This window comes from Thamnophis elegans, chromosome 14, assembly GCF_009769535.1.
Source record: "Thamnophis elegans isolate rThaEle1 chromosome 14, rThaEle1.pri, whole genome shotgun sequence".
Lineage (NCBI taxonomy): Eukaryota > Metazoa > Chordata > Lepidosauria > Squamata > Colubridae > Thamnophis > Thamnophis elegans.
This window is the reverse complement of record NC_045554.1, coordinates 6,795,858-6,822,777: the sequence shown is the minus strand read 5'-3', so window position 1 is coordinate 6,822,777 and position 26,920 is coordinate 6,795,858. Positions and strand designations below refer to the sequence as shown.

General features: G+C 46.6%; 3 protein-coding genes and 1 long non-coding RNA gene across 5 annotated transcripts in view; 1 reads left to right on the top strand and 3 right to left on the bottom strand.

Moving 5' to 3' along the window:
* CRYM (crystallin mu) overlaps nucleotides 1–5,992 on the bottom strand; it is a 9,983-nt gene extending 3,991 nt beyond the window's left edge. Inside the window, exons 1-4 of one of the 2 annotated variants that reach the window (XM_032230892.1) lie at nucleotides 5,776–5,992; nucleotides 3,613–3,751; nucleotides 3,343–3,405; nucleotides 108–209 (exon numbers count right to left, since the gene is read on the bottom strand). In XM_032230892.1, the coding sequence (XP_032086783.1) occupies nucleotides 108–209; nucleotides 3,343–3,405; nucleotides 3,613–3,751; nucleotides 5,776–5,945 (474 nt within the window). In that variant the 5' untranslated portion in view covers nucleotides 5,946–5,992. The remainder of the gene's footprint in view (nucleotides 1–107; nucleotides 210–3,342; nucleotides 3,406–3,612; nucleotides 3,752–5,775) is intronic. The other variant, XM_032230893.1, reaches the window with a different exon arrangement.
* Nucleotides 5,993–8,195: 2,203 nt separating this feature from the next.
* LOC116517709 (cytochrome b-c1 complex subunit 2, mitochondrial) lies at nucleotides 8,196–23,333 on the top strand. Its single transcript, XM_032230841.1, has 14 exons — nucleotides 8,196–8,323; nucleotides 9,841–9,924; nucleotides 10,030–10,179; nucleotides 11,755–11,819; nucleotides 12,328–12,384; nucleotides 13,877–14,001; nucleotides 15,311–15,408; nucleotides 15,967–16,024; nucleotides 16,125–16,220; nucleotides 17,196–17,395; nucleotides 19,073–19,153; nucleotides 19,364–19,440; nucleotides 21,453–21,606; nucleotides 23,008–23,333. Exons 1-14 carry the CDS (start codon nucleotides 8,288–8,290, stop codon nucleotides 23,089–23,091), a joined length of 1,365 nt encoding a protein of 454 aa, XP_032086732.1. The 5' UTR covers nucleotides 8,196–8,287; the 3' UTR covers nucleotides 23,092–23,333.
* Nucleotides 19,583–21,508, bottom strand: LOC116517710. Its single transcript, XR_004256484.1, has 2 exons — nucleotides 21,426–21,508; nucleotides 19,583–20,414 (listed from the first exon to the last, which is right to left on the bottom strand). It is a non-coding gene; the product is annotated as an uncharacterized LOC116517710 (long non-coding RNA).
* PDZD9 (PDZ domain containing 9) lies at nucleotides 23,082–26,920 on the bottom strand. The gene is given in 3 exon segments (XM_032231006.1): nucleotides 23,082–24,450; nucleotides 24,540–24,735; nucleotides 26,759–26,920. Coding segments are annotated over 3 exon segments (1,032 nt in total). The 5' UTR covers nucleotides 26,919–26,920; the 3' UTR covers nucleotides 23,082–23,774.

Sequence of the window (26,920 nt, the reverse complement as noted above, 5' to 3'; positions counted from 1 at the left end):
GAAAAAAATTCAGGAGGGACCCTCACTAATTTTCCAGAGAGTGTTGTAGGCCACCAACGACGATCAACGGAACTTTTTTCTTTCCTGGTGTAAATCGGATTACCCACCTCTTTAAAGGAGAAGAGCTCTGTGAAAAGTTCGTAGTGGCTGTAGGCCTGAACGCCAGCTCCTAAAATGCAGAGGACTTCTGAAACTGCAGGCATTAAATACTGAAAACGCACAAATTAGGGAGAGAGGGGGGGGGGGGGAAAGGAATTCTTGTTAAAACACGGCTTTCTTCAACTTAAGACTTTCTCTAAAATCGGTAGTGTTGGGAGTTCTTTGAATTGTGTTTGGACTAATATCTACTATCACTGCTTGTGAAGCAATTATCAGTAGTAAAGCGACTTGCTTTTACTAGCAGTGCCTGAAACTCTATTCGTGTGTTTCCGTGGCACGACAAAACCGCGCTCGACTAAAGCGCGCCCGATTAAACCGCATTGCTGACGTCATCAACAGGGCGACAACAGCCAGCGCGGAGAAAGAAGGGTGCTTTAAATAGCGCTTTGAAAGCAAGCTGATTCAACTTAAGGTAAGGGTTAGGTTTAGGGTTAGGATTAGGTTTAGCGTTAGGTTAAGGGTTAGGTTTAGGTTTAGGGTTAGGTTAAGGGTTAGGTTTAGGATTAGGTTTAGGGGGGTTAGGTTTAGGTTTAGGGGTTAATTTTAGGTTTAGCGTTTACAGTGTGCTTCTGTCTCCGCGCTGTTGTCGCGCTGTGATGACGTCAGCTACACAGTTTCGTCGGGCGCCCTTTAGTCAAACGCGGTTTTGTGGTGGAACCCTGTGTTTCTACTAGCAACACTCTTTCTCTCTAGCTGTACATTCTGCTGCACTACTTTCTGTCTCCCAACGGAGATACCCCTAACAGGAAGCCTTGTTTCTTCTCTTCAGTAGAGGATGGCGCAGGGGTGGGCTGCTACTGTGTTTTGTAAGGGTTTGGGAGAACCTCTAGCTAAGATTCGTTGCAGTTCGGAGAACCTAAGGTGTTGGTTATTACCTTTAAAGCCCTACATGGCTTAGGGCCAGTGTACCTGCGAGACCACCTACTGCCACATGCCTCCCAACGGCCGATAAGATCCCACAGATTGGGCCTCCTTCAGATGCCATCAGCCAGACAGTGTCGGCTGGCGGGCCCTCGGAGGAGAGCCTTCTCTGTGGCTGCTCCGACCCTGTGGAATCAGCTACCCCCAGAGGTCCGGACCTCACCTACCCTCATGGCCTTCAGGAAAGCTGTTAAAACCTGGCTGTTCCGGCAGGCCTGGGGCTGTTGACCTCATTGTTGAGGTCCAGCTCCAATTAGAACGAATGCATGTATTTTGTGAATTTTAAACTGTCTTTTTCTTATTTTCCTTTTCTTTCTCCTCTTTTTTCTTTTGTAAGCCGCCCAGAGTCCTTCGGGATTGGGCGGCATGTAAATTTTAATAATAAATAAATAAATAAATAAATAAATAAATAAACCCTCCCCCCAAATCCCACTCCTGGCTGGCCCTGCCCATTTCTCCCAGGAATCCCCACGCGGTCCGATTGGATGCAGGTAAGTGCAGGGTGTGCGCGCAGGCTCCAGGAGGGTGAAAAACGGGCCTGTTTCTGCCCTCCGGGAGGGCGTCCAAAGACTCGGGAGGGTCAAAATGCTCCCTCCCGCCAAGGTGCAGGAGGCAGACTAGGTCACGCCAGAGGTGGGCTCCTACCAGTTTGGACCAGTTCAGCCAAGTAGGTAGTAACTCGGCTGCCCACACAGCTGGATCAGTTCTATTGGCGGCGCTGTAGCCGCGGCCATCTTGGTTTTTTTGCTTCTGCGCATGTGCAGAATCAATTTTTGTATTACTGCACGTGCACGTAAACGCCCGAGGCGCGTCCCTGAGCAAACCAGTAGTAAGAGAATCCGGAACCCTCCCTTGGGCCACACCCACCATGGCCACACCCAGCCAGCAACCCAGCAGAGAATCCCTGAAATTTTTGAAGGCCACCCCTGGCAGGACGCCCACCTGTTGCAAAATGCTCACGGTTAAATTCGGGTGGCTTGGCCTGTATTTACGATGGTTGCAGCACCCCGGGGTCACGCCATCAACATCTGACCCACCCACCCACCCCCGCCCCCAAAAAGCTGGCTTCCAACAAGCAAAAATCAACGGGGTAAGCCAGATTTCTTTTGTCTGGTATCCATCACTTAGACTAACTTTATTGCCGGAAATTGGCAAAGAAAAAACATCCCAAATCAGGACCACCTGACCGCAGGATGCTGCAACTTGTTGTAAATGCGAGTACAGGGGAGTGGAGTTACTTCTTCCAAGGCTGCTGCCATTTTGAACCACGTTTCTGCGAATGGTCGTTAAGTCGAGGACTACCGGAACAGTCCTCCACATCCCTGGAAAATATTGGCTGAAGACCTCTGGGCTAATCAGATCTCAGAGTCAACGAGCATTAGCAGCCGGCCATATAAATTCTCCAAATAAACAAAAAAACGTATAACAAAAAAAAAAAAAAGAGAGAGAACCAGGTCATCCCCTGAAGAGGAGAATATGTAAACACAACAACGGATAGAGTGGATGGAGGGAGGAGTAGAAGGAAAGATAGGAAGGAGAGGAGAAAGGAGAGGAATAGGAGAAAGGGAAAGGCAGAGGAAGAATGGGAGGGAATGTAAGAGTAGGAAAGAGGGGAGGAATGGGAAGAAGAGGGGAAGGGTAAAAGGGAGGAAGGGGAAGGAGAGAAGGGAAAGGAGAGGAGGAAGGAAGGTAGGAGAGAAGAAAGAGAAGAAAGGGGGGTAGGAAGGAGGGAGGGAAGGAGGGAGGGAAGCAAGGAGGGAAGGAAGGAGAGAAGAAAGGAGGGAAGGAAGGAGAGAAGGAGAGAAGAAAGGAGGGAAGGAAGGAGGGAATATAGGAGAGAAGGAAGGGGGAAGGAAGGAGGAAAGGAAGGGGGAAAGGAAGGAGAGAAGGAGAAAAGAAAGGAGGGAAGGAAGGAAGGAGGGAAGGAGAGAAGGGGAAGGAGGGAGGGAAGGAAGGAGGGAAGGAAGGAAGGGGAGCAGAAGAGAAGAAACGAGGGAAGGAAAGAGGGAGGGAGGGAAGAAGAAGTAGGACCGTTGTAAGATAAGATGGATCTATGGGATGTTAAAAAAGCAATCTTCAAGTATATTGTCAACTGTAGGGAAAATTGTTATAAATACATATTATTAATAACAGTTATGAGATCATATAATTGTGAATGTATATATGAAATTGATTTTAAAATTTTTTTAAAAAAAATTTAAAAAAACGTATAACTATTGGGCAGCTTCTGGTCCTTATCTGGTCTACTTAAAGGTTACTCACCTTGGTGGCAATTGCTGAAGCCGCCGCCGTACGCTTGGCCGTAATGACGTTGCCATCCATCACCTTTTGGGAAAGAAGAAGATCAAAGGGCAGGACCAGAACTCAGGTGAGAATCGGAGATAATCACCTTAAAAGGCAAGACTAGAACTCCCGGTTTCTAGCCTGGTGGCCTTAATCACTAGGCCAAACCTGAACTCTCCCAGCTAATCCAGCTGCTCAATCCCTCCTTGCCTGGTCTGTCCGTTGAGGAGGAAGATCTCCAGGACTTACCGCTTTGAGTGTGCCGTTCGTTGGGTCAAACAACAGGACCGTCGCTTGGTGCGAAGGAGACACATTCTCATAAAAGGTCACCAGCTTGGTTGTCAGCGCATCGTCGTTGGCACTGTAGGCGGGCATGACCCCTAAAAAGCTTCGGAGAAGAAACAAAGGAAGGGGGACAAGCTAGTCTTCAAGTTATGACCATATTTGAACCCTGCCAAGATGGCTGTAAGCTGTGACGACTGTAAGGCTGGCTATGGCCAGTGGGCCTAAACTCATGCCAAGACCAGGGGTGAAATTCAGCAGGTTCTGACCAGTTCTGGAGAACCGGTAGCGGAAATGTTGAGTAGTTCGGAGAACTGGCAAATACCATCTCTGGCTGGCCCCGCCCCCATCTATTCTCTGCCTCCTGAGTCCCAGCTGATTGGGAGGGAATGGGGATTTTGCAGCAACCTTCCCCTGCCACGCCCACCAAGCCACACCCACAGAACTGGTAGTAAAAAAAAATGGAATCCCACCACTGCTACTATCCTTCTAAAGCCTATATCGGTGATGGTGAACCAGGGGTGGGTTCCTGCCAGTTCTAACCTCTTCTATAGAAGAGGTTCCACAAATCTACAGTGCCATTTAGAACCGGTTCCAGCTCCCTCCCCCCACCCGTCCGCACATCATCAAGATGAAGAGCGAAAGGAGGAATTCTGGGAGTTGAAGTCCACAAGTCTTAAAGCTGTCAAGTTTGAACACCCCTGGGGTTCTTTTCTAAAGGGTTAGGGGTGCAAGTGTCTTGTAACTTGACAGCTTTAAGACTTGCACACTTCAATGCCAGAGTTCCTGAGCCAACATGACTGGAGGAAGAATTCTGGGAGTTGAAGTCCACAAGTCTTAAAGCTGTCAAGTTTGAACACCCCTGGGGTTCTTTTCTAAAGGGTTAGGGGTGCAAGTGTCTTGTAACTTGACAGCTTTAAGACTTGCACACTTCAATGCCAGAGTTCCTGAGCCAACATGACTGGAGGAAGAATTCTGGGAGTTGAAGTCCAGAAGTCTTAAAGCTGTCAAGTTTGAACACCCCTTGGGGTTTTTTTTCTAAAGGGTTAGGGGTGCAAGAGTCTTGTAACTTGACAGCTTTAAGACTTGCACACTTCAATGCCAGAGTTCCTGAACCAATATGACTGGAGGAGGAATTCTGGGAGTTGAAGTCCACAAGTCTTAAAGCTGTCAAGTTTGAACACCCCTGGGGTTTTTTTTCTAAAGGGTTAGGGGTGCAAGGGTCTTGTAACTTGACAGCTTTAAGACTTAAACACTTTAATGCCAGAGTTTCTGAGCCAACATTTTGGTTGCTAAGCAAGAGCGTTGTTAAGTGAGTTTCACCACATTGTACAAGTTGGCCACTCCCACCCAGTCACATGGCCAGCGAGCCACTCCCACCCAGTCACATGACCAGCGAGCCACTCCCACCCAGTCACATGGCCGGCAAGCCACTCCCACAAAGCAGGCCACACCTACAGAAGAGGTTCTAAAAAATTTTGAAACTCATGGCGAACCCATGGCACGGATGCCCGAAGTGGCACACGAAGCCATATCAGCTAGCGTGTGAGGCATTGCCCGTTCCTCTTCCGGGTTTTTGGTGTGCATGCGTGCCCGACAATCAGCTGGTTTTTGTATGCGGGGCAATGTCGGGAGCTCAATGCCAGCTCTTCCGGTTTCCGTTGAGCGCATGCACACTGGCAAGCTGATCGTCATGCACGCATGCGAGCCACCAACCAGAAGACAAGCTTCCTGGTGGGCATGCGCGCACCAGAAAGCAGAAATTCATTTCCCAGCATGCCCGCATGGCAGCTTCTCTTCCAGGGTGTGTCCCTGACCAGCGTGGGCTTCCATTACTGACCTATATAATCAACACCCCCCCTATTCCTCTTCTCACAGTCGTAAAATGAGGCCAAGCTCACTTAAGAAATGTCTCGCTTAACAACAGAGATGTCAGGCTTAGTGACGGTCGTAAGTCGAGGGTTACCTGTATGCAGCTCACCTTTCCAAACCAGCATCAGGCAAATGCTCGCATTTCAGTCGGCTGGGGTTAGGATCTGGGGCTTCTCTCCAAAGCCCGTCTTGGGATCTCCCCCTCCCCGGATTGGAAAGCTCGCCCGGGCAGACGCCCCCTCTCCCCTCGGGGCTTACCCGCTGTGCTTCTGGATCGGGAGGACGGTGCGCAGCGGCTGCACCACGCCGCCCTCGGCCCCGCTGGAGAAGGCGGCCAAGGCGGCTTCCAGAGCCGAGAGGAGGGCGCGGGAGGCGGGCCAGTGTTTCTCCACGGCCCCGGCGTCCAGGAAAACCGGCGCGGAGCTCATGCTGGCGGCGGGGATGGAGGCGAGCTGGCCGGGCGGGCAGGGAAGCGGCTCGGCCACCGCCCATGCCTGCTGCTCCCCACCCACCCCGCGCCTCTCGCAGCGCCCAGCACCGCCTAGCGGAGTCAGGAGCCCATCTCTGCCCGTCCGCACTGGAGAAGGGAAGCGGGCGCCCGGGGTGGTCCAACAGCGGCTCTTCCCACGAGAAATGGGGGTGATGGGAGATGCAGGTTGTGGGTTCTGGGGATGATGGGAGGTGCAGTCTGGGGATGATGGGAGGTGCGGTCTGGGGATGATGGCATGTGCGGGCTGGAGATGATGGGAGGTGCGGGCTGGGGCGTCTGGGGATGATGGGAGATGAGGTTTGGGCATCTGGAGATGATGGGAGATGAGGTTTGGGCGTCTGGGGATGATGGGAGATGAGGCTGGAGCATCTGGGGTGATGAGAGATGAGGCTGGGGTGTCTGGGGATGATGGGAGATGAGGCTGGGGCATCTGGGGTGATGGGAGATGAGGCTGGGGCATCCGGGGATGATGGGAGATGAGGCTGGGGCGTCTGGGGATGATGGGAGATGAGGCTGGAGCATCTGGGGTGATGGGAGATGAGGCTGGGGCGTCTGGGGATGATGGGAGATGAGGCTGGGGCGTCGGGATGATGGGAGATGAGGCTGGGGCATCTGGGGTGATGGGAGATGAGGCTGGGGCGTCTGGGGATGATGGGAGGTGCGGACTGGGGCATCTGGGGTGATGGGAGATGAGGCTGGGGCATCTGGGGTGATGGGAGATGAGGCTGGGGCATCTGGGGATGATGGGAGATGAGGCTGGAGCGTCTGGGGATGATGGGAGGTGCAGATTGGGGATGATGGGAGATGAGGCTGGGACATTTGGGGATGATGGGAGATGCAGGCTGGGGCGTCTGGGGATGATGGGAGATGAGGTTTGGGCATCTGGGGATGATGGGAGATGAGGCTGGGGCATCTGGGGATCATGGGAGATGAGGCTGGGGCATCTGGGGATGATGGGAGGTGCGGACTGGGGCATCTGGGGTGATGGGAGATGAGGCTGGGGCATCTGGGGATGATGGGAGATGAGGCTGGAGCGTCTAGGGATGATGGGAGGTGCAGATTGGGGATGATGGGAGATGAGGCTGGGACATTTGGGGATGATGGGAGATGCAGACTGGGGCATCTGGGGATGATGGGAGATGAGACTGGGACATTTGGGGATGATGGGAGATGTGGGCTGGGGCGTCTGGGGAGGATGGGAGATGAGGTTTGGGCATCTGGGGATGATGGGAGATGAGGCTGGGGCATCTGGGGATCATGGGAGATGAGGCTGGGGCATCTGGGGATGATGGGAGGTGCGGACTGGGGCATCTGGGGTGATGGGAGATGAGGCTGGGGCATCTGGGGATGATGGGAGATGAGGCTGGAGCGTCTAGGGATGATGGGAGGTGCAGATTGGGGATGATGGGAGATGAGGCTGGGACATTTGGGGATGATGGGAGATGCAGACTGGGGCATCTGGGGATGATGGGAGATGAGACTGGGACATTTGGGGATGATGGGAGATGTGGGCTGGGGCGTCTGGGGAGGATGGGACAAGCAGTCCTAGAGCATCTGTCACCATAAGTCATGCTGCCTGGAGCCTCCAAACAGAAACACACTTTTTCCTTCTTTATTCCGTTGCAGACTTTCTTCCTCCTTCAGCTGCCAACACCCCCCCCCCCCATCCCACCCAATGTTTGAATCCGGATTAAATATTCTTATTTCCCAAATGCTGAGATTTTTTGTGTTCCATTCAGGCCAATTGGTTTCTGTTGCCTGAAAGTCATCTGGTTACATTTCGGTTTGTTTTTTTTGGGGGGGGGGGGTATTTTATTTATTTCACAAAGGATTTGGGGCGAGGGGCTTCATGAAATCCCCTTTCTTAAAACGGGTCTCATCATCACCGCTTTAAAACCGAGAACAGTCAAATTTACTTACTCCCTGGGGAAGGGGGCGGGGCTTTAAAGGGGGCGGGGCATGAGTCCTTCCCACCTCCCCGCACATGGAGAAGTCCGCCGCCTGCCACCTAACAACCGGGCGTTCTTGCCTGGACTCGATGCTTCCCTCCATTCGAACCGGGACGCTCTAGCCCAAACCCACTCCACGTTAGAAAACCCCACGTAACCTTCGAACGTCCCCAAGCTCTATGGTTTTGCGCCGGAAACGAAAGGAGGGGGAAGAAGGAAGACCCGCGCGGGGCAGGCTGGGAAAGGCGACTTGTTTCCGCCGTCGCTTCCGCCAAGCTGCCATCTTGGTTTCCTTCCCGGGCAGGGTCGGCGCTCGGCGGCCTCGGCGACGATGAAGCCCCTTCTGGTGCTGGCGCGGTGCCTCCCCGTGAGTCTGTTGAAAAGGCCGTGGGGAAAAGCGGCCACACCGGGCAGGCCGCGGGGATCCCGAACCGAACCTGGGATTCCCCTGCTTTTCCGGGGGTGGGAGCGACCTTGAGCGGGTCCTTGCAGCGAAGGGGGCGGCGGGGCTGCTGCTGCTGCTGCTGCTGCTTCTCGGGAAGCGGTTGAGGGAGAAGCGAAGCTCGTTTGGGGCGCTTGAGGCCGAGGCCTGGTTAGGCTGTCCTGGCTGGAGCTGCAGGGAGGTCGAGGGGTCGTCGGGCTCCGCTCACGGGGTGGGGGGAGATGGGGGATCCCTGCAGGTAGAAAGCTAGCAGGGCAGGGAGGTCGAGGGCTGGGTGGGCGTCGTTCGGAAGGACGTGCAAGCGGAGGGGGAAGTGCGTTGCGAGCGGACTGGCACTTCACGCCCGTGTTGGTCTTTATGTTGTCCGCGTTGCCGCATTGACTGTGCCCTGCTGGAACTCTCTATGAAAGGAAATAATGTCTTGCAGGATAAATGGGTGTTTTAAGACTCCCTGCGTTTTTTGAATGCCAGGAGAAATTAAGCAAAACTTTGTGTGTGTGTGTTGTGTGTGTGTACACGTACAGCATACACATTGGATGTCCTGGTAATTTTGATTGGTGGGTGGGTGGATAGATGCAGATTAACAGAAGTAGATTGAGGTAGGCAGGTAAGTATAGGTGGATGGATAGACAGATGTAGATTAACAGAGGTAGATTGATAAACGTAGGTGATAGATGGGTAGATAGATGTAGATTGACAGGTAGATTGATAGAAGTAGGTGATAGATGGGTAGATAGATGGATAGATGTGGATAGATAGAGGTAGATTGACAGAGGTAGGTTAATAAATGTAGGTGATAGATGGGTAGCTAGCTAGCTTGTTAGATAGATAAAGATTGACAGGTAGATTGATAGAAGTAGGTGATAGATGGGTAGATAGATGGATAGATGTGGATAGATAGAGGTAGATTGACAGGTAGGTTAATAAACGTAGGTGATAGATGGGTAGCTAACTAGCTTGTTAGATAGATAAAGATTGACAGGTAGATTGATATAAGTAGGTGATAGATGGGTAGATAGATGTGGATAGATGAGTAGATAGATGTAGATTGACAGGTAGATTGATAAAGGTAGGTGATGGGTAGATAGATGGATAGATGTAGATTGACAGGTAGATTGATAGACGTAGATGATAGATGGGTGGATAGATGTAGATTGACAGGTAGATTGATAGACCTAGGTGACAGATGGGTAGATGGATAGATGTAGATAGACAGAAAATACCGTCACACATATATGTAAAGGTAAAAGAGTCCCTGCAGATTTTACTCTTGCTAGTCGTTCCTGACTTTAGTGGGTGGTGCTCATCTCCATTTCCAGGCCATTGAGCCAGTGTTGTCTGAAGACATTTCCATGGTCATGTGGCCAGAATGACATCATGGAGCATTATTTTATACACACACACACACAAAAATTAATCTCATATTTATACTCTCTCTACAGAAGAGGTTTTATTCTGTCCAGGCTGCGGCCCAAGTTAAAGGCTCTGCGGCCCCCCGCGTGCAGCTACCCCCCGAGGAACTCGAGGTCAGTCCGAACTTGAAAATGCTTTGCATGTTGACATTTTGGTCAATGGTGAGAGCAGCCACGCGAGTCTTGCATGGACTGAGATCTCTTTTCCCCTAAATGCAGATTACAAAATTATCAAGCGGCTTGATGATTGCCTCTTTGGAAAACTATTGTCCAGTTTCTAGCATCGGCCTCTTCATTAAAGCAGGCAGTAGATATGAGAGTTCCAGCAACCTGGGAACGTCGCATCTGCTCCGTCTTGCAACCAGCCTGGTGAGACGCTCCGTTTTTTTCATTTATTTTCAGAAAATATCTTTCAGTTTATTAAAGTCGAATGCACCAAACAGGAATTTGAGGTTGGAGAATCAGTCAGGCAAGCGGAGAAAAGTCCAGACAGGTGGGGGTTTTTTCCGGTGTTTAAAAAAAAATGGCCAAAAGAGAAAGGATAGAGAACAGCAGCCCCCAACCTTTTCTGCACCAGGGACCAGTTCCATGGAGGGAGGGGTTTTTTGCAGACCGATGGTGTATGGTTTCATGTACTGCCTCCATCCCACAGTCTGGTTTCGGGCATGCGGCCCAGTGCTTGTCCACGGGCCGAGGGTTGAGCACCCCTGATATAGAATGGTCCAGTTAGCCAAATTGGTGGGCCTGAGATGGCTATCAAATTCTGCTCAGCCATTGGCCTCCAACATTAGAAGCTTTGAAGTGCAGTGGGCTAATATTACCCGATTGTGTAGTAATTTGGAAATAATGTCTTGACAATACGACGAATGCTTTCGCATAACACACTAGGCCAGGGTTAATTTCACCATAACGTGAATAAGCTACAATGATGGCTTAATTTAAAATGCTTAAAACCAAATGTTGTAGGGCCATTTTTGCTATTTAAGTAATCTTAACATTTCAACATCGTATGTTACTGGTACCCAAGTTTGCCTTCCTTCAGATTTAGCATTAATGCTGTTGATAGGTTCAGTTTTCAATCAGTGAATTTATCTAATCTTTATGTCCCTCGCATTTTATCATATTTTGTCATCACAATGGGAGAACAGGGTTCGGAAGCTGTGACTCTCTAATAAAATCTAGTGCTGTTAGGATGGGCAGGCTCTAAAACTTAGGAATTTCCCCAACATATTAGTTATTTAGCTCAATTGGAGTGGTGCAGTGGGTTTCATCCTAGGTAGTGGTAGCTATTTCTCTCTCTGGGCACAATGTGAAACTATCTGCTGTGAACTCTGCATTGGTGACAGGAAGGGCATCTGCCAGTAAACACTCAGCTCCGTTCAGTTACCTCTACAAGGGATTATGGGGTCATTAAAAGACAAAAAAAAAGATCATTTAGCTCAATTCTCCTTTGTTTGCCTCATCTTTCTCAGTCCTGCCCATTATAAGCTAAATAGCTGGAAGAAATGTGATTGATTAAATGTGTCTGGTTATAAAATGCCACAATGGCAAAAGATACATTTCTTTTTTCTTTTGAAAAGTTTTTTTATTGTTTTAATTAAACAAAAACACAAAAAAAGAATCATCCTTCATTACATCTTGTAGAAAGCGTGTCAATTGGTTACAGATAACTTTCGTGCGTTTCTTCCGTAATCATTACTTATACTTCATTTATATTGAATTGTACATTTTAAATCAAAAATCTTTCTGTATTTTACTATCAGTGTACCACAATTCTCATTTAACTACAATTGTTTAAACGTGCTTTTGTCTGAAATCATTTGTATTTAAAGACACAACCACCTACTGGCATACATTCGCCAGAGCTACATTTCTTGATGGCTCCCTTCTGCCTTGACAGTTACAGCTCAGAATCTTAAACCTTTTGTCCCCTTCCTTCATCAGACCACAAAGGGAGCCTCTTCTTTCAAGATTGTCACGGGCATCGATAGCGTTGCTGCTAATCTCAGGTTTGTTATCAAAGGTTCGCCTCTTTTTTTTTTTTTTTTTTTGGGGAAGGGTTTGGGGAAATGGATTCTCACGAGCGATTTGCTCGCAAGGTGCTTCTTTTTTTTAATGAAAAGGCCTATATTGGAGTTTTGCATTTTATCAAATGAACTGCTAAGGAATTTGAATAGCTCATGGCAGGGCAACCGAAAGCAGGAAAGGCTTTAAACAAACAGGAAAACAGGAAGCCTTTCAGATTTAACAATCAAAATTGAGCCTATCATAAAGATTTTCTGGGTTTGTAGAGGGAATTTCAGTGATTTGTTTTGCACAACTATTTTCTCAAGTGTAATGGAAGATGGGCAATTTGTAACAGCTAAGACTGTTGGTTTTGATAATCTCACTTTAATACTAGTGAATGAATGAACATTCATTCATTCATTCCACAATGTGGCAAAATGCTAGATTTCAGATATTTCCAATATATTTTCTGTTCTGCAAGTTGTGTGTTTTTGTTCTTTCTTTTTCTAGTGTGACTGCTACCCGGGAGAACATGGTTTATTCCGTGGAATGTTTGCGTGATTACATGTAAGCATTTAGCTGTGTAACATATTCCCTTTTTCAATTCATTCAGTGAGCATTCTCCCTGATAAAAAATTGTGGAACATTTTAGTACTAATAGATTTTCTGTTTACAGAACAGAAAAGTAATGTTAGATTAGTTATTAATGCACTAGAATACTTGGGAAAGAACAAACAAATTCCTGCTGCGTTCATATTTTTGGATGCTGAGAAAGCTTTTGATCGAGTTAATTGGCAATTTCTGTTGAAGATATTGCAAAAAATGCAGATAGGGGATAGTTTTTTACAGTCAATTAAAGCAATATATCAACAGCAAACAGCTCAAATCATAGTCAATGGAAGTTTAACAGACTCTTTTCAAATTGGAAAAGGTACAAGACAGGGCTGTCCTTTGTCCCCACTATTGTTTATTATAACTTTGGAAGTATTGTTGAATAAAATACGGGGCTTGGGTGGTCTAAAAGGAATTAAGATTAGGCAGCAAGAATACAGAGTGCGTGCTTTTGCGGATGATTTGGTCATAATATTGGAACAAACGCAGGAATCCAGTATGGTTTTAATGAATGCGATTAACCAATATGGTCAAGTGTCTGGTTTTAAAATAAACTTAGGGAAAACAAAAATATTAGCCATAAATATGAATACTAAACAAAAGGAAGAATTAGGAGGAATGTTAGGATGTGAGGTAGTCAAAAAGGTCAAGTATCTTGGAGTTAATATTTCAATCTCAAATGGGAAATTATTTAAGTATAATTATGAACCACTCTGGCATAGTATACAGATAGAGATGAAAAAATGGGAGAAGTTGCACTTATCTTTGCTGGGAAGAATAGCGGCAGTGAAAATGAATATCTTACCAAAATTTTTATTTCTTTTCCAAATGTTACCTATACTCAAAAAAGATGCGAATCTTTTAGAATGGCAGAAGGGTATCAATAAATTTGTATGGGCAGGAAAGAAGCCGAGAGTAAAGCTGAAAATAATGCAATATATATTAGGTTAGACAAGATGTGTTAGATCTCAATGTAATGTGACTTCACATGCATACTGTTCTTTTTTAATTTTTCTTTAAAAATAGGATAGGCTAAGTATATTGATATGTAGCGGAAATACACCAAGGAGCGGAGGAGTGGGAAAGAAGAAAGATGGGCAGAGAGGGATGGGAGAGAGGGTGGGAGGGAAAGGTGAGAAGGAAGGGGGGGAGTGGATGTGGAGAGAGGAGTGGTAGAGGGGGAGGGGAAGTAGGGTAGAGGGGGATGATGGAGGGAAGATAGAAAGTTGGTGGGTGGTGGAAGAAAGAGGTGTATGGAGAGCGGAAGAGTTATATTGGGTTTCTATTTTCTGGGCCTTGTTGACAAGAGGAATTGATGCAATTATTGTTTAATGCTGTATGGTGCTGGCTATGTACAGTATACATGTGAGTGTATGAAAATGAAAATAGATTTTCTGTTTAAAAAAGCAAACAAACATTGTGAGTTTTCTTTGCTTGCTTTATTTAGTGACACTGTGCTGGAATATTTAATAAATGTCACTACTGCTCCGGAATTCAGGCCGTGGGAAGTATCGGAACTCACTACCCGTTTAAAAATGGACAAGGAAATTGCCTTTCACATCCCCCAGGCCTGTAAGTAGTGTTGTTGTTTTTTAAAGTTAGTTGGCTATAGTTCTTTAAAATGGGTGGGGAAATTTCTCTGCCACAAGTCTGTTTTGTCAGAGATTAATTGCTGCATGTTGAACTCAAGTGAGTCCCTCCCTCTCATTCTTCCAATTCCATGTTTTGCTTTCCTCTTATCTGCTCTTTTAGACCAAAAGTATCCAAACTTGACAGTTTTTTAAGACTTCTGGGCCTTAAATTTACAACTTTTAAGCCATGCCAACTGGGGAATTCTGGGAGTTGAAGTTCCACAAGTCTTAAAAGTTGCCATTGTTTGGGGAGCCGCGTTTTAGACTGATAGAGGACATTGCAGAATTCACACACGAGTCTGACAAATTGTTCTTTTTTAGATTTAGGCTGCAGGCGGTTTGTCGTTCTTTTTTTATTTTTAATCTACATGACTTGCTCATTATTACAACAGGGTTCCAACTATGTTTTGAAAGAGGCCAACTAAGTCTAGGTTCAAAATCATTGTTCTCTCTGTGAGTGTAGCTGCTTTCAATCAACAATTCTTATTCCTTCCTATGATCAAGACACTTGAGTGTGGGTAGGCCTCTGTTACTAATTACCTACAGGTAAGGTTAAGTGGGACACACAGGGTCGCGATGGCTCAATGGCTAAGATGCTCAGCTTATCAATCACAAAGGTCGGCAGTTCGAATCCCTAGCGCCGCGTAATGGAGTGAGCTCCCATTACTTGTCCCAGCTTCTGGCAATCTAACAGTTGAAAAGCATGTAAAAAATGCAAGTAGAAAAATAGGGGCCACCTTTGGTGGGAAGGTAACAGCGTTCCGTGCGCCTTCGGCGTTTAGTCATGCCGGCCACATGGCCACGGAGACATCTTCGGACAGCGCTGGCTCTTCGGCTTTGAAACAGAGATGAACACCGCCCCCTTGAGTCAGGAACAACATATGTGCAAGGGGAACCTTACCTTTACCTTAAGGTTAATTACCACTAACTCCCAGTCAGTGTCAGTAATTTATGCCTTTGCTAGTTGGTGAAACACTTGGAAGTGTTCATTTCTGCTTTTTTATTACAAAGAAAATTCTGTCACTGAGTTGAGAGAAAATGGTATATGTAGCAACAGGATTTTTGTTTTGTTAGAACACAGCTTAGATACCGATTTTATTTATTTATTATTGATTACATTAATATAGCCGCTCATCCCACACTGGTGACTCTGAGCAGTCACATGATTAATATAAGGGGGGTGGGGGTGGGGGAAGAGTCCTTTCACCTGCTTCACAGACAATTAAAGTGTCGCCTTCTGTTTTGCCTAGGTGTCCTGGAGAATTTGCACGCCGCAGCTTACCGAAATGCCCTGGCTAATTCTTTGTACTGTCCAGATTTCAGGATTGGCAAAATTACATCAGAACAGGCAAGAATCTGAATGGTACTTTTACAGTGATGATGCCTGGAGACACTCTGCTTTGTTCATCCGACTCGGGCAAGGCAGGGCTTCAAATCTTGAAGGATTGGTTTAGCTGTAGAATTCGCTAGGATAAAATGTAATAATGATTATCAGCTCAGTAGTCTTTAAGAAGGATTAGATGAGACAGCAAAGTACAGATAGTTCTCAACAACCGTTCCAAGTTACAGCAAAAAAGTGGCTTACAATCATTTTAGTTACATATTTAGTTCTTTTGAATAGGAATGGTGTGGTGGCTTAGAGGTGGCGCTCTCGCCTCACAATCAGGAGGCCTGTGAGTTCGATCCTAGGTTAGAGGCAGATATTTCTCTCTCTGGGCACACCCGAGAATATATCTGCCGAACAAAACTCCGCATTGGCAACAGGAAAGGCATCTGGCCCTTCAAACACTGCTACCTCCATTCAGTTGCTCAGACTCCACCCTGCAAGGAATTATGCAGTCGTTAAAAGATGATGAGGATGAGGATGATAAGCTCTTTTGAAGTTTTTATCTCTGTTTTTCCACAGTTGCACGAATATGTCCAGAACAACTTCACGAGTGGACGCATGGCCTTAGTGGGACTCGGTAGGTAATCTCCCATTTCTTGTTTTATGCCATGCTGAAGAGGCAACACTCTTCATCGTTTTGAAGGGGTCCTCCTTCTCACCCGGGTGTCGTCTTGCAGGTGTCAGCCACGCCGATCTAAAGCAGGTTGGGGAACAGTTCCTTAACATTCGCAGTGGAGCTGGCCTGGCTGGGGAAAAAGCCAAATATCGTGGAGGTAAGTTGCTTTCCTCTTGAAGTGCCTTTTTTTAGCATTCTGAGATTGCTGTGAATACCATATTTTTCAGAGTATAAGATGCACCTCCTCCCCCCCCCCCCCAAAGAGGGTGAAGATCTGGGTGTGTCTTATACACTGAATACAGCATTTTTGGCCTACCAAAACCCCTTTGCAAAAATAGACGTGCAGAGGGTTTGGGAGTCTTGCAAAGTGCTCCTGGGGGCTGGGGAGGGCAAAACGGAGCACAAAACAGGCCACTTTTGCTTGCCCCCAGCCCCCCAGGAACACTCTACAAGCCTCCCAAACCCTCTGCGTGCCCTTTCTTTTTGCAAAAAATGAGGCATGCAGAGGGTTTGGGAGGCATGCAGAGTGCAAAAACTTTAAATTTACCTCTTCAAAATCATGGTGCATCTTATACTCCAGTGCATCTTATAGTCCAAAAAAACGGTATTTGGCAAATCCAGGTCATCCCTGACTTGCATTAGATCATTTAGCGACCGTTTGAAGTGACAACGGCGCTGCAGAAAGCTTTTCACACTTCCGACGGTTACAGCATCCTCATGGCCACGTGATCAAAATTCAGACACTTGGCAACTGATTCGTATTCATGACAGTTGCACTGTCCCGGGGTGATGTGATCCCCTTTTGCGACCTTCCGACAAGCAAAACCAATAGGGGAGTTTCCTGGAACATTTCCTAGAATGCTTAGGAGAGAGAGAGAGACAGACAGACAGAGACAGAGAGAGACAGACAGACAGAGACAGAGAGATCGAGTGAGAGACAGAGAGAGAGAGACAGAGAGTGAGACCGAGTGAGAGACCGAGAGAGAGACAGAGATAGAGAGAGACAGACAGAGAGACAGACAGACAGAGAGAGAGAGAGGTGAAATTGGGTGAAATTCAGTGTCTCCACCGAGCAATCCGTGTTCATCTCTGGCCTACTTAAATCTAGACGAATGTCTCCTCTTCCCTCAAGGTGAAATGCGAGAACAACACGGGGACAACCTCGTCCATTCGGTTGTAGTAGCAGAGGGAGCAGCTGTTGGAAGCCCGGAAGTGAATGCATTTAGCGTCCTTCAAAATATCCTTGGAGCAGCACCTCTCATTAAGAGAGGAAGCAGGATTACCAGCAGACTTGTCCAGGAGGTCACAAAGGCAACTTCCCTACCCTTTGATGTAAGCACTGAAACTGATCCTTTTTTTTAATATCAAGGGCATAGAAAACCTTGTGTGCATATATGTGTGTGTGTCCCCGGTGTCCATTTAAGATCACGCCGACTGCTTCGGTGACTCCATTCAGCCACCTCATTCTCTGTCATCCCCTTCTTCTTTTGTCCTCAGTCTTTCCCAGCATGAGGCTCTTCTCCAGGGAGTCCTTCTTCCTTCTCATTAGGTGTCAGCATCCCTCCATTATATAATTAGGAAAGAAAGACCAAGAGATTCCATGTATTGGAAATCAAAAGTACTTTTACTAATTACAAATGGTTAGCGAGCAGTTGCGAAGCGAAGTCTGTTTAATTAGGCGCGAAAGCAATTGATATATAGAATAGTCCATTCCCCACCCCTTGGGATCATAGCCTCAGGCCAATCATAAGTCCTTCAAGTGTCAGGTGTGAGATAACTTCAAAAGACATCACGAAGATGGAATGTCGAGGCCGTTGGTCCAGGCGGGAAGCACTCACGCATGCGTAATCCAACCATCTGGTAAATACTAGAACATTCCTCCAGCACATCGAATAACCCCTCCCAATTACCAACCCTCCCTCCCCGTTTCATGACAGCTGAAGCAACAGCAAGGCAGAAGCTGACATCAGGTGTCCAAAGTCTTTGAGTTTCCTCTTCAGGATCTGGCCTTCTAAAGAGCAGTCAGGGTGGATCTCCTCTAGGACTGACCGGTTGGATGGCCTTGCAGTCCAAAGGACTTGCAGGAGTCTTCTCCAGCACCAGAGTTCAAAGGCCTCCATTCTTTGGCACTCAGCCTTCCTTATGGTCCAACCTTCACAGCCATCCATTGCAACTGGGAAAACCAGAGCCTTGACTATAGGTACTTTTGTTGGCAAGCTGATGTCTCTGCTTTTTAGGATGCTCACTAGCCTAATGAGGACAAATTCTCCACTACATCTCTAGTTCTGATGGATTTCTTGGTTTATGACCTTAAGGCACTCGTTTTAAGACTGGGGGAAGGGATTTTTAAAATGTCCCATCTAGCATGCCTTCCCTGGTTTGTTTGCCCTTTCAAATGGATGGCCTTCACCTCCAAGCCCTTAACCGCGGCCATATTATGTTCCAACGTTCACAGTCGTACATTGCAACGGGGAAAACCATCGCCTTGACTATACACACTTTTGCTGGCAGGGTGATGTCTCTGCTTTCTAGTTTGCTGTCTAGATTTGCCACAGCTTTCTTTCCCAGGAGCAAGCGTCGTTTAATTTCTTGGCTGTAATACAATCTTGAATTGTATGGTCAGGTTAATGATAGACTTTCATTCATGGATCATCACTTTTTAAAGGTTTTTTGTTTTTTTTAGGCAAGCCTTTAAGATACCTTGCAATCCTGAGTGCCAATCAGAAGCAGCATTCCTTCTTCTCTCCTACAGGAATAGCTGCATCATCTAAACTCCTCGCAAAGATTAGTGTACCAACTAAAAGAAACAGGCTTTTCTCCTTCGGAAAAGGAAGAGATTCCTCAACTAAAAGTACATAAAATTAATTTGCCGAGGTTTCATTAAGTGAGAATCTTAAGTTTGTAAGCAAATGCTTCATCTGAATGCCCAGCAGTTTGCAGTATTCAAAATAGGTTATACTGGGGGAAAATATGCTAGAATATGCTAACTGAAGCAGCCTTCTGTTGCAGGTAACAGCATTCAATGCGAATTACTCTGATTCTGGACTTTTTGGCATATACACCATCGCTCAAGCTTCAGTCACCAGGGAGGTAAGTTATCAGGGCTGGCGTAATGCTAGATCTCCTTGGGGCCTGTGAATTGCTTGCACTCTCACGTACACTCTCAGGATGGGCATGCCAAAAATGTGCAACTCCAATGGGAGGGATGTTAAGGGGAAAAATGGAGGTCTGTGAGGATGGGGTACCTCCTAGTTACTGCAGCCAAAAGTAACATATTTTACATGTAACGGTTGTGTCAAGGTAATCAAAGCTGCATTGAATCAAGTGAAGGCAGTTTCCGAGGGCGGAGTTACTGAGGAAGAAGTGAAAAGAGCCAAGTAAGTGTCCTCCTCCCCCCCCCCCCCGTCCCCCCAAGATTGTTTGGTTATTCAGTGATTTGTTCACTTTCCAAAAATATTGTGGTTCCTTCTTTCCGTTACATTTTTTTTTTTGACTATCAGCTATGGCTATGTGTAATATAATCTTTGTGTCTGCTGAAACTTTATTAAGCTAGAGTATTAAAAAAAAGTCACATCTTTCTGTATGTGTGAAATTTGTCATCGAAAATGAACAACAAAGTGCTATTCAGAAGCAAGGTTGTAACAGAGATAGAGCACGTGGTCTTTATTATGTATTTGTTTATTTGTTAGAGTTTTATCCCTTTACTAGTCCATAAGTAATTCAACGTGAACATATATAATCCTCCTCCTTCCACCTTGTGAGGTGTGGGTTAGGCTGAGAGAGAGTGAGGAACTGGCCCAAAGTCGCCCAGCCAGCAGCTTTCGTGGCTAAGATGGGACTCAAACTGGCCACCTCCTGGTGTGATTGGCCCAAAATCACCCAGGCTAAGACTAGAACTCACAGTCTCCTGGTTTCTAGGCTGGCACCTTAACAACTTCACCCACCTGATTAAATGCAGAACTTCCTGATGTCTCAAGAGCATTGTCTGTTTGAGATTCTTTTGCTCTGTCAGTCCAGAGTAAATGAGATGAGTGGCCAAACAGTTAATTTGTTCTTTTTGCAATCAGTTGAATCTTTTTTTTTTTTTTTTAAAGGAGCAAAAATACTGTTATCCAAAATCTATTTATTCTGATTTTACAAATTTATTCGTACATCTATATTTATTACATGATTTTACAAAGTGCATGATTATGGCATTTTTCTTTTGGAGATATTTCATTGAAACTTATATTTGTTCCCCATTGGACAAGTGAAATTTCTCAGATGACTTTCCTCATGTTGCTTTCCTTAGAGAATCTCCTTAATGCCACAGTGACAGCCTTTATAGAGTAACCCACCTCCTTGGATTCAACTGCAATACAAAGGAAATGTTTGTCGAAAAGCAAAGTGACAATAATGGGAAATATATTCCAGCTTTATCCTTAGCACACATTTTCTTCTACTCTTTCAGTATTTATCTCATGATCAAGTTAACCTAGCCCTGTACCATAGTTTTGAGAACGTCAGCATTGTAGGAGTAATGCCTTAAAAAGCTTATGAAAGCACAACTGGGTAATAAACGCTTTTGTTAATTAATGGATGGCACCAATTCTTTGTGCCATTAGTAAGAGAAACCCAGAGGTGGGCTGCTGGGGGATTCGCACAGGTTCAGGCGATCCTCTAGTTAGGATTCTGCCCGGTTCGGCAAACCCCCAAATGCCACCCACTGCCACCCGATGGTTGGGTCTGCCCCTCCCACTATAAACCCACCAGTTTTTTGCCCTTCCCCAGAAGCTCGAGAAAAACCTCTGGAACCTGGAGAGGGAAAACCCAACCCCCCACCCCACCCCCGGTGGTGCAGAAGGCCAACTAGGCCACGCCCACCATGCCCACGCCCACCCAGCAACGTGGGTTGACCCATTGCTGGGAACCTTTTGAAGCCCACCCCTAACCTGACTTGTAAAAATCAACAGGTGTCTTTGTCACTTTTCTGTGCGAATTGTCCTAATCCTATCTCATTAAAATCCAGTAGCTTTACCAGTGGTTGGGGGGGAAAAGGGGGTGGAGATTAAGAATATAATCAGTGTTGTTTAGCAAATTAAATACCCAGACAACACGATGTTTATTAAGCGCTAAGAAATGTAATTAATAAAAATATTATATTTTTTTAAAAACACAGTGGCTTTGTATTAGGGGTGTCCAGCCTCATCAACGTTAAGACCCGTGGACTTTAACTTCCAGAATTCCCCAGCCAGCCACGCTGGCTGGGGAATTCTGGGAATTGAAGTCCACGGGTCTTAACGTTGACAAGGCTGGAAGCATCCCTGGCTTTACATTGAAGATATGCCGTTTTTAGGAACGGTGAGCAGGCTGCTGTCCTTACCTGCCCTTCCCTCCCTTTTCTTGACAGGCAGCAAATGAAGGCGGCTTTTTTTATGTCCGTGGAGTCTTCCGAAGGTTTGCTGAATGAAATTGGTAGCCAGGCGTTAGCATTGGGGACGTACACTTCTCCGGCCCACGTGGTTGAACAGATCGACTCTGTGACCACTGTTGATGTCGTGAATGTAAGTCTGGCGCCTGTCAGTCTTCATTATAATAAGATAAAGAAATCAAATTAGGCCGGTTTTCTATCTCTGCGTTTTCATAGGCAGGAATCGGGGGCACCTCTGGGGTCTTAATGATCTCCTCCAGAAAAGGATGAACAATCGTAGCTGGGACTGAATCCTGAATCACGGGTACCGCATCGTCAGTGCAGAGGGACAAAGTTTGCTCTGAGATCCCGTAGTGCAGCCTATATTAGGCTGATGCCTGTGGTTAATTTGCACACACCAAAGTAAACGTAAATTAAACCACCATTCTTTGGAATCGGGCACGTTCTGCATTAGCGTCTAGTTTTCATCCGTGTTAACTTTCTTTGGAGGCCTGTTTTAATAGAAAAAGAGGATAGAAAATGAGCTGGCATCGGTTCGCTTTTATGTCAGGAAGACTGACTCTCTGCAAGTAGTCCTCGGCTTACGACCGTTCGCTTACAACGAAGTTACAATCGCCCTGAAAAAAAAATGGGATTTGAGCAGTCTTTGCACTTAATGGTCAACATATGCTGGGGTCATGTGATGACTATTTGCAACCCTTCCCAGCTGGCTTCCGACAGAGTTGGTGAGGGGAGCCAGATTCACTTAATGACTGCATGGTTCACTTAACGGCTGCTGTGGTTTGCTTACCTACCACGGTAAAAAAAAAAGGTTGCAAATTGAATGTGACTCGTTTAACAGCTGCCTTGCTTAGCAAAGGAAATTCTATTCACGCTTGTGAGTGTAAGTCAAGGACTATCCTGTTCTGACCTAGGCTTCCCCAGCAGCACAAAGCCGAGTCCTCGTCCCGATAAACCCCTTTTAATTAATTTAATTCCTCTCCAGCAAAGTCTTTCCTCTCCCACAGTCTTTCAAGATAGTTCACAATTACTGACCTTTATCAGGCTTGGAGAGTGGCCAGGCCGAGATCTTTCAGACACCGCAATATTTGGCAAGAATGCAGGAATAAACTAATTGTCTCCTGCAAACTCCACTCCCCTTTCGCTCCTCTTTTATTCCCTATGGGAGGGGCCATTCCCCTAGTCGACCCTTGTTCCTTTAGCTGTTCCCTTCGTCTGGCAACTCTGCGCATGCGCACACTGGGAAGAGGCTCCAGCTGTTTGTCTGCCCCACTGATGTCTGACTCCGAAGGCAGCTGAACACTGGCATACGGCTCTGGCCCCCTCTCTGCCTCTGACACAGAGCCCTCATCAGAACCTTCCCCAGATTCCAGGACTGGCCCCTGTTCCTCCCCAACCTCCTCACTGTCCGAGTCTGCTGCCAGGTCTGCTGGCGGGAGACTTTAAACTTAAAAAGAGTGTATTTTGAAAGAAGCAGGCTTTGCTAATTGTTCAATATGTTTACCAACCAAACCTCCTGCTTTTATTTTGTCAGGCGGCCAAGAAGTTTGTCAGTGGGAAGAAGTCGATGACCGCTCGGGGAAATCTATCCAATACTCCTTTTGTTGACGAGTTGTAAGAAAGCAAAGACAAAGGGTACGGCTGCAAGGCGAACCCCAAAGCAAACGGATTTGAGTTTGTGCTTTGGCTTAACCGATTTCCATGTCCATTTACGTAACGTCAAATAAAGTGCAGAACTCGTACAACAAGGGAATGGCCGGCATGTTTGTCTTCGAAAACTAAATCGCAGAAGTTGACACCGTTGGTTGGGCAACTTGGGTTGTAAGGCTTGTAAAGAAATAAATAAACTTAAGAAAGTGAGTTCTAGCAATAAGGTGTATGAACAAAGCTTCTGAATCTTTCGGCTTTGGTGTTAAGCTATTTCAAAGAGAATTCTCTACATAGCACATAAGAGGCAGCACTTACTTAGGTCAATGCGGTCATTTTGAAATAAATTCTTACCTCTAAAAGTGAAGGGCAGCTGAATGCAGTTCTTTCCATGATCCTTCAGAGGCTGGCTTCCAGAAATTGTCCGTAAGAAAACTAGATTTCTTCCTCCCTTCTAAGGTGGTTTCCTCCACAGGAGAGCATGTCTACTTTCAAAAAAACCCAGGTTTTCACATCTCCACACAGATGGAAACCGGTTTTCAGTTCAGGGATAAGGGATGCAAGCGAAAATCCAGCCCATCGGTCCAACGTGGCACCCCTTCCCGCCCCCCCAAATCTAAGCCCTAGGGGCAAAGATACATTCAGGGCGCCTCTCTACTCGAGTTCGTAAGAAACGTTTTCGAGCCAAAACGCATCCGACACGGAGGAAGAGGAAGAGGACGAGGGCGGGGCTTTGTGTTTGGGCATAGTCCAGTACGGCGAGGATGAAGATAAGTATAAGGTTGACATATCCGCCTCGCTTTCCGTTTCAAAGTCCTTGTGGATCATAATGTCGCAACCAATGTCGGAGCCCACCGTAAAGGTATAGGTTTTCTTCTCGAAAATGTGCCAGTCTTTGGAGATCCACTTGGGTTGATGCTTCATTCGAGGCTTGATGGAAAGCGAGTGCAGAGTTTTGACGTTTTGGATGCTACGGATACTATGGACACTGTGGATACTACGGATGCTATGGGCGCTATGGATACTACGGATGCTACGGGCGCTATGGATACTACGGATGCTATTGGCGCTATGGATACTACGGATGCTATGGCCGCTATGGATACTACGGATGCTATGGCCGCTATGGATACTACGGATACTATGGCCGCTATGGATGCTATGGCCGCTACGGGCACTACGAGCACTGCCCACCGACAAAGCTCTCACGCGCTCTGGTTCCTGGTAGCTTTCCTCACTATCGCTCTCGCTCTCTTCAAACATCTCTTCGCTCTCGTTCTCCAAGTCTTCGCTGCTCGTCCAATTTTCTTCGCTGGCGTCACTCTCTTTGCTGAAATGTAGAGAAGGGTCAGTTTGAGCAAGGAACAGTCACTACCGTTTTAGTGTTTGTTTCTCAAAAATGTGGACAGATAACAAAACTCTTACTCGATTGCAGGCCCTTTTAATTCAGGAATGCTCATGAGGGCAGCCTGCCACCGGCTTGGGATTTTAATAAAATCCCTGTAAACCTGGATTTGCAGGACGGTCCCTATGGGAACGGTGTGCAGGAGCTGCCTGAGTTCTCGCAAGGTCCAGCCTAAGACGTTGGCGTGTCCGATTTTGAGGATGATGTCGCCTGAAACAAACAAACCAAAAACGGAATCGGCCCAGGATTACTCTTCACTGCCAATCAGTGGTTAAGAAACGTAATTGAAAAGTACACTTCAAAATAAATCCGTTTCAATTAAGCGTAACATAAGCATAATAAGGGACTCGGGGGGCTAAGACGCTGAGCTTGTCAGTCAGAAAGGTCGGCAGTTCGGCAGTTTGAATCCCTAGCGCTGCTTAATGGAATGAGCTCCTGTTATTTGTCCAAGCTTCTGCCAACCTAGCATTTCGGAAGCATATAAAAAAATGCAAGTAGAAAAATAGGAACCACCTTTGGTGAGAAGGTCACAGTGTTCTGTGCGTTTTTGGCTTTTAGCCATGCCGGCCACATGACAGTGGAGAAGTCTTCGGACAACACTGACTCTTCAACTTTGAAATTGAGATAAGCACCGCCCCCCAGAGTCGGGAACAACTAGGACATGTGTGAGGGGAACCTTTATCTTTACCTTTTGAGCACAACAATAAAATAGTTGTGTGTGTTTGCGAAGGTGTGCAAAATAAGTTAATAAAGAGAAAACATCCCAAAATGTGAATTGCTCAAAAATCAAGCAGTCCTTCACCAAGGAGGTTGGTTGTTTAGTTTTCTATGCCACCCATCTCCCCGACTCTGGGCAATTTGATTGATTGAACATTGCTAGGACAAGCACAGATTTTTATCAAATGGTACTTATAGCACCTATCGAGGAGTCCAGCTTTTGTAGGAGGCCACATGTTACACATGGTCTTCATTGGGCAACAGATGCAACATAACCTGAAGGTGGGGGGGAATATTGGTCATGGTCAGCTCCCACTCTTGCTCCATTTGGATCAGGCTGGTGTATCCTTTGGATTGTCAAAAGGGTAGTTGGAGTTTTGCTTGAGGTCATGATGGACAGTTCTACTGAGTTGATAGAAAAAAAATACCCTTTGACAATATTGTCAAGAATGCAGGAATAAACTAATTGTCTCCTGCAAACTCCACTCCCCTTTCGTTCCTCTTTTATTCCCTATGGGAGGGGCCATTCCCCTAGTCGACCCTTGTTCCTTTAGCTGTTCCCTTCATCTGGCAACTCTGTGCCTGTGCACACTGGGAAGAGGCTCTAGCTGTTTGTCTGCCCCACTAATGTCTGACTCCATAGGCAGCTGAATACTGGCATACGGCTCTGGCCCCCTCTCTGCCTCCGACACAGAGCCCTCATCAGAGCCTTCCCCAGATTCCAGGACTGGCCCATCTTCCTCCCCAACCTCCTCACAGTCCGAGTCTGCTTAAGTGGTCTCTTCCCCTTTCATGTACCTATTGAGGAGGTTCAGGAGATGAAGTGGCAGGAGAAGCCAGGAGCAATGCTGATGGAAGACCAGAAGCCATTCTAACCAAATATGATCCATCTAAGGTTTGGTTGACAACCTCTACGGAGGTAGTGAAAGAGGCACAATAATACAGGTAGTCCTCAACTTAAACCGTTTGTTTAGGGACCATTTGAAGTTACAACAACACTGAAAAAAGTGACCCAGGGCCATTTTTCACACTTGATGCTTGGCAACTCATTTATGATGGTTGCAGTGTCCCAAGGCCATGTGGTCCCCATTTGCGACCTTCCAACAAGCAAAGTCAATGGGGAAGCCAGATTTACTTAAGCACCGTATTACTAACTTAACAACTGCAACGATTCACTTGTTTGTTTTCCTCCCTTTTCGAGTTGTAAGCCGCCCTGAGTCCCCCCAGGGAAAAGGGCGGCATATAAATAAATTACTCAATACTCAATACTCACTTCACAACTGGCAAGAAGGATTGTAAAAATGGGGCAAAGCTCACATAACAAATGTCTCACTTGGCATATTGGGTTCAATTGTGGTCGTAAGTCAAGGACTATCTGTAATCTCTCCTGGATAGTGACAGAGTTTAACTGCAGTTTATGGTGGGGTTTTTTGTTTTTTTTTACTCCTGGGAACTTAAATCCATTTACATTGTTGTAAATGCATGGTCTCAAATTGGTTTTGTGGTTTCATCTCACCTGCTTGGAGTTTGCCATCTCTGGCAGAGGCGCCTTTCTCTACCAGGCCAGAAATCTGGAGATAAGGCCCATTCTGAATAAGAATGATACCAAGACCTTCCTGGTCCATCTGAATGTTTGTCTTGATCGTTGTGCTCAAAGTATGTTCAGAATCCCCCATGT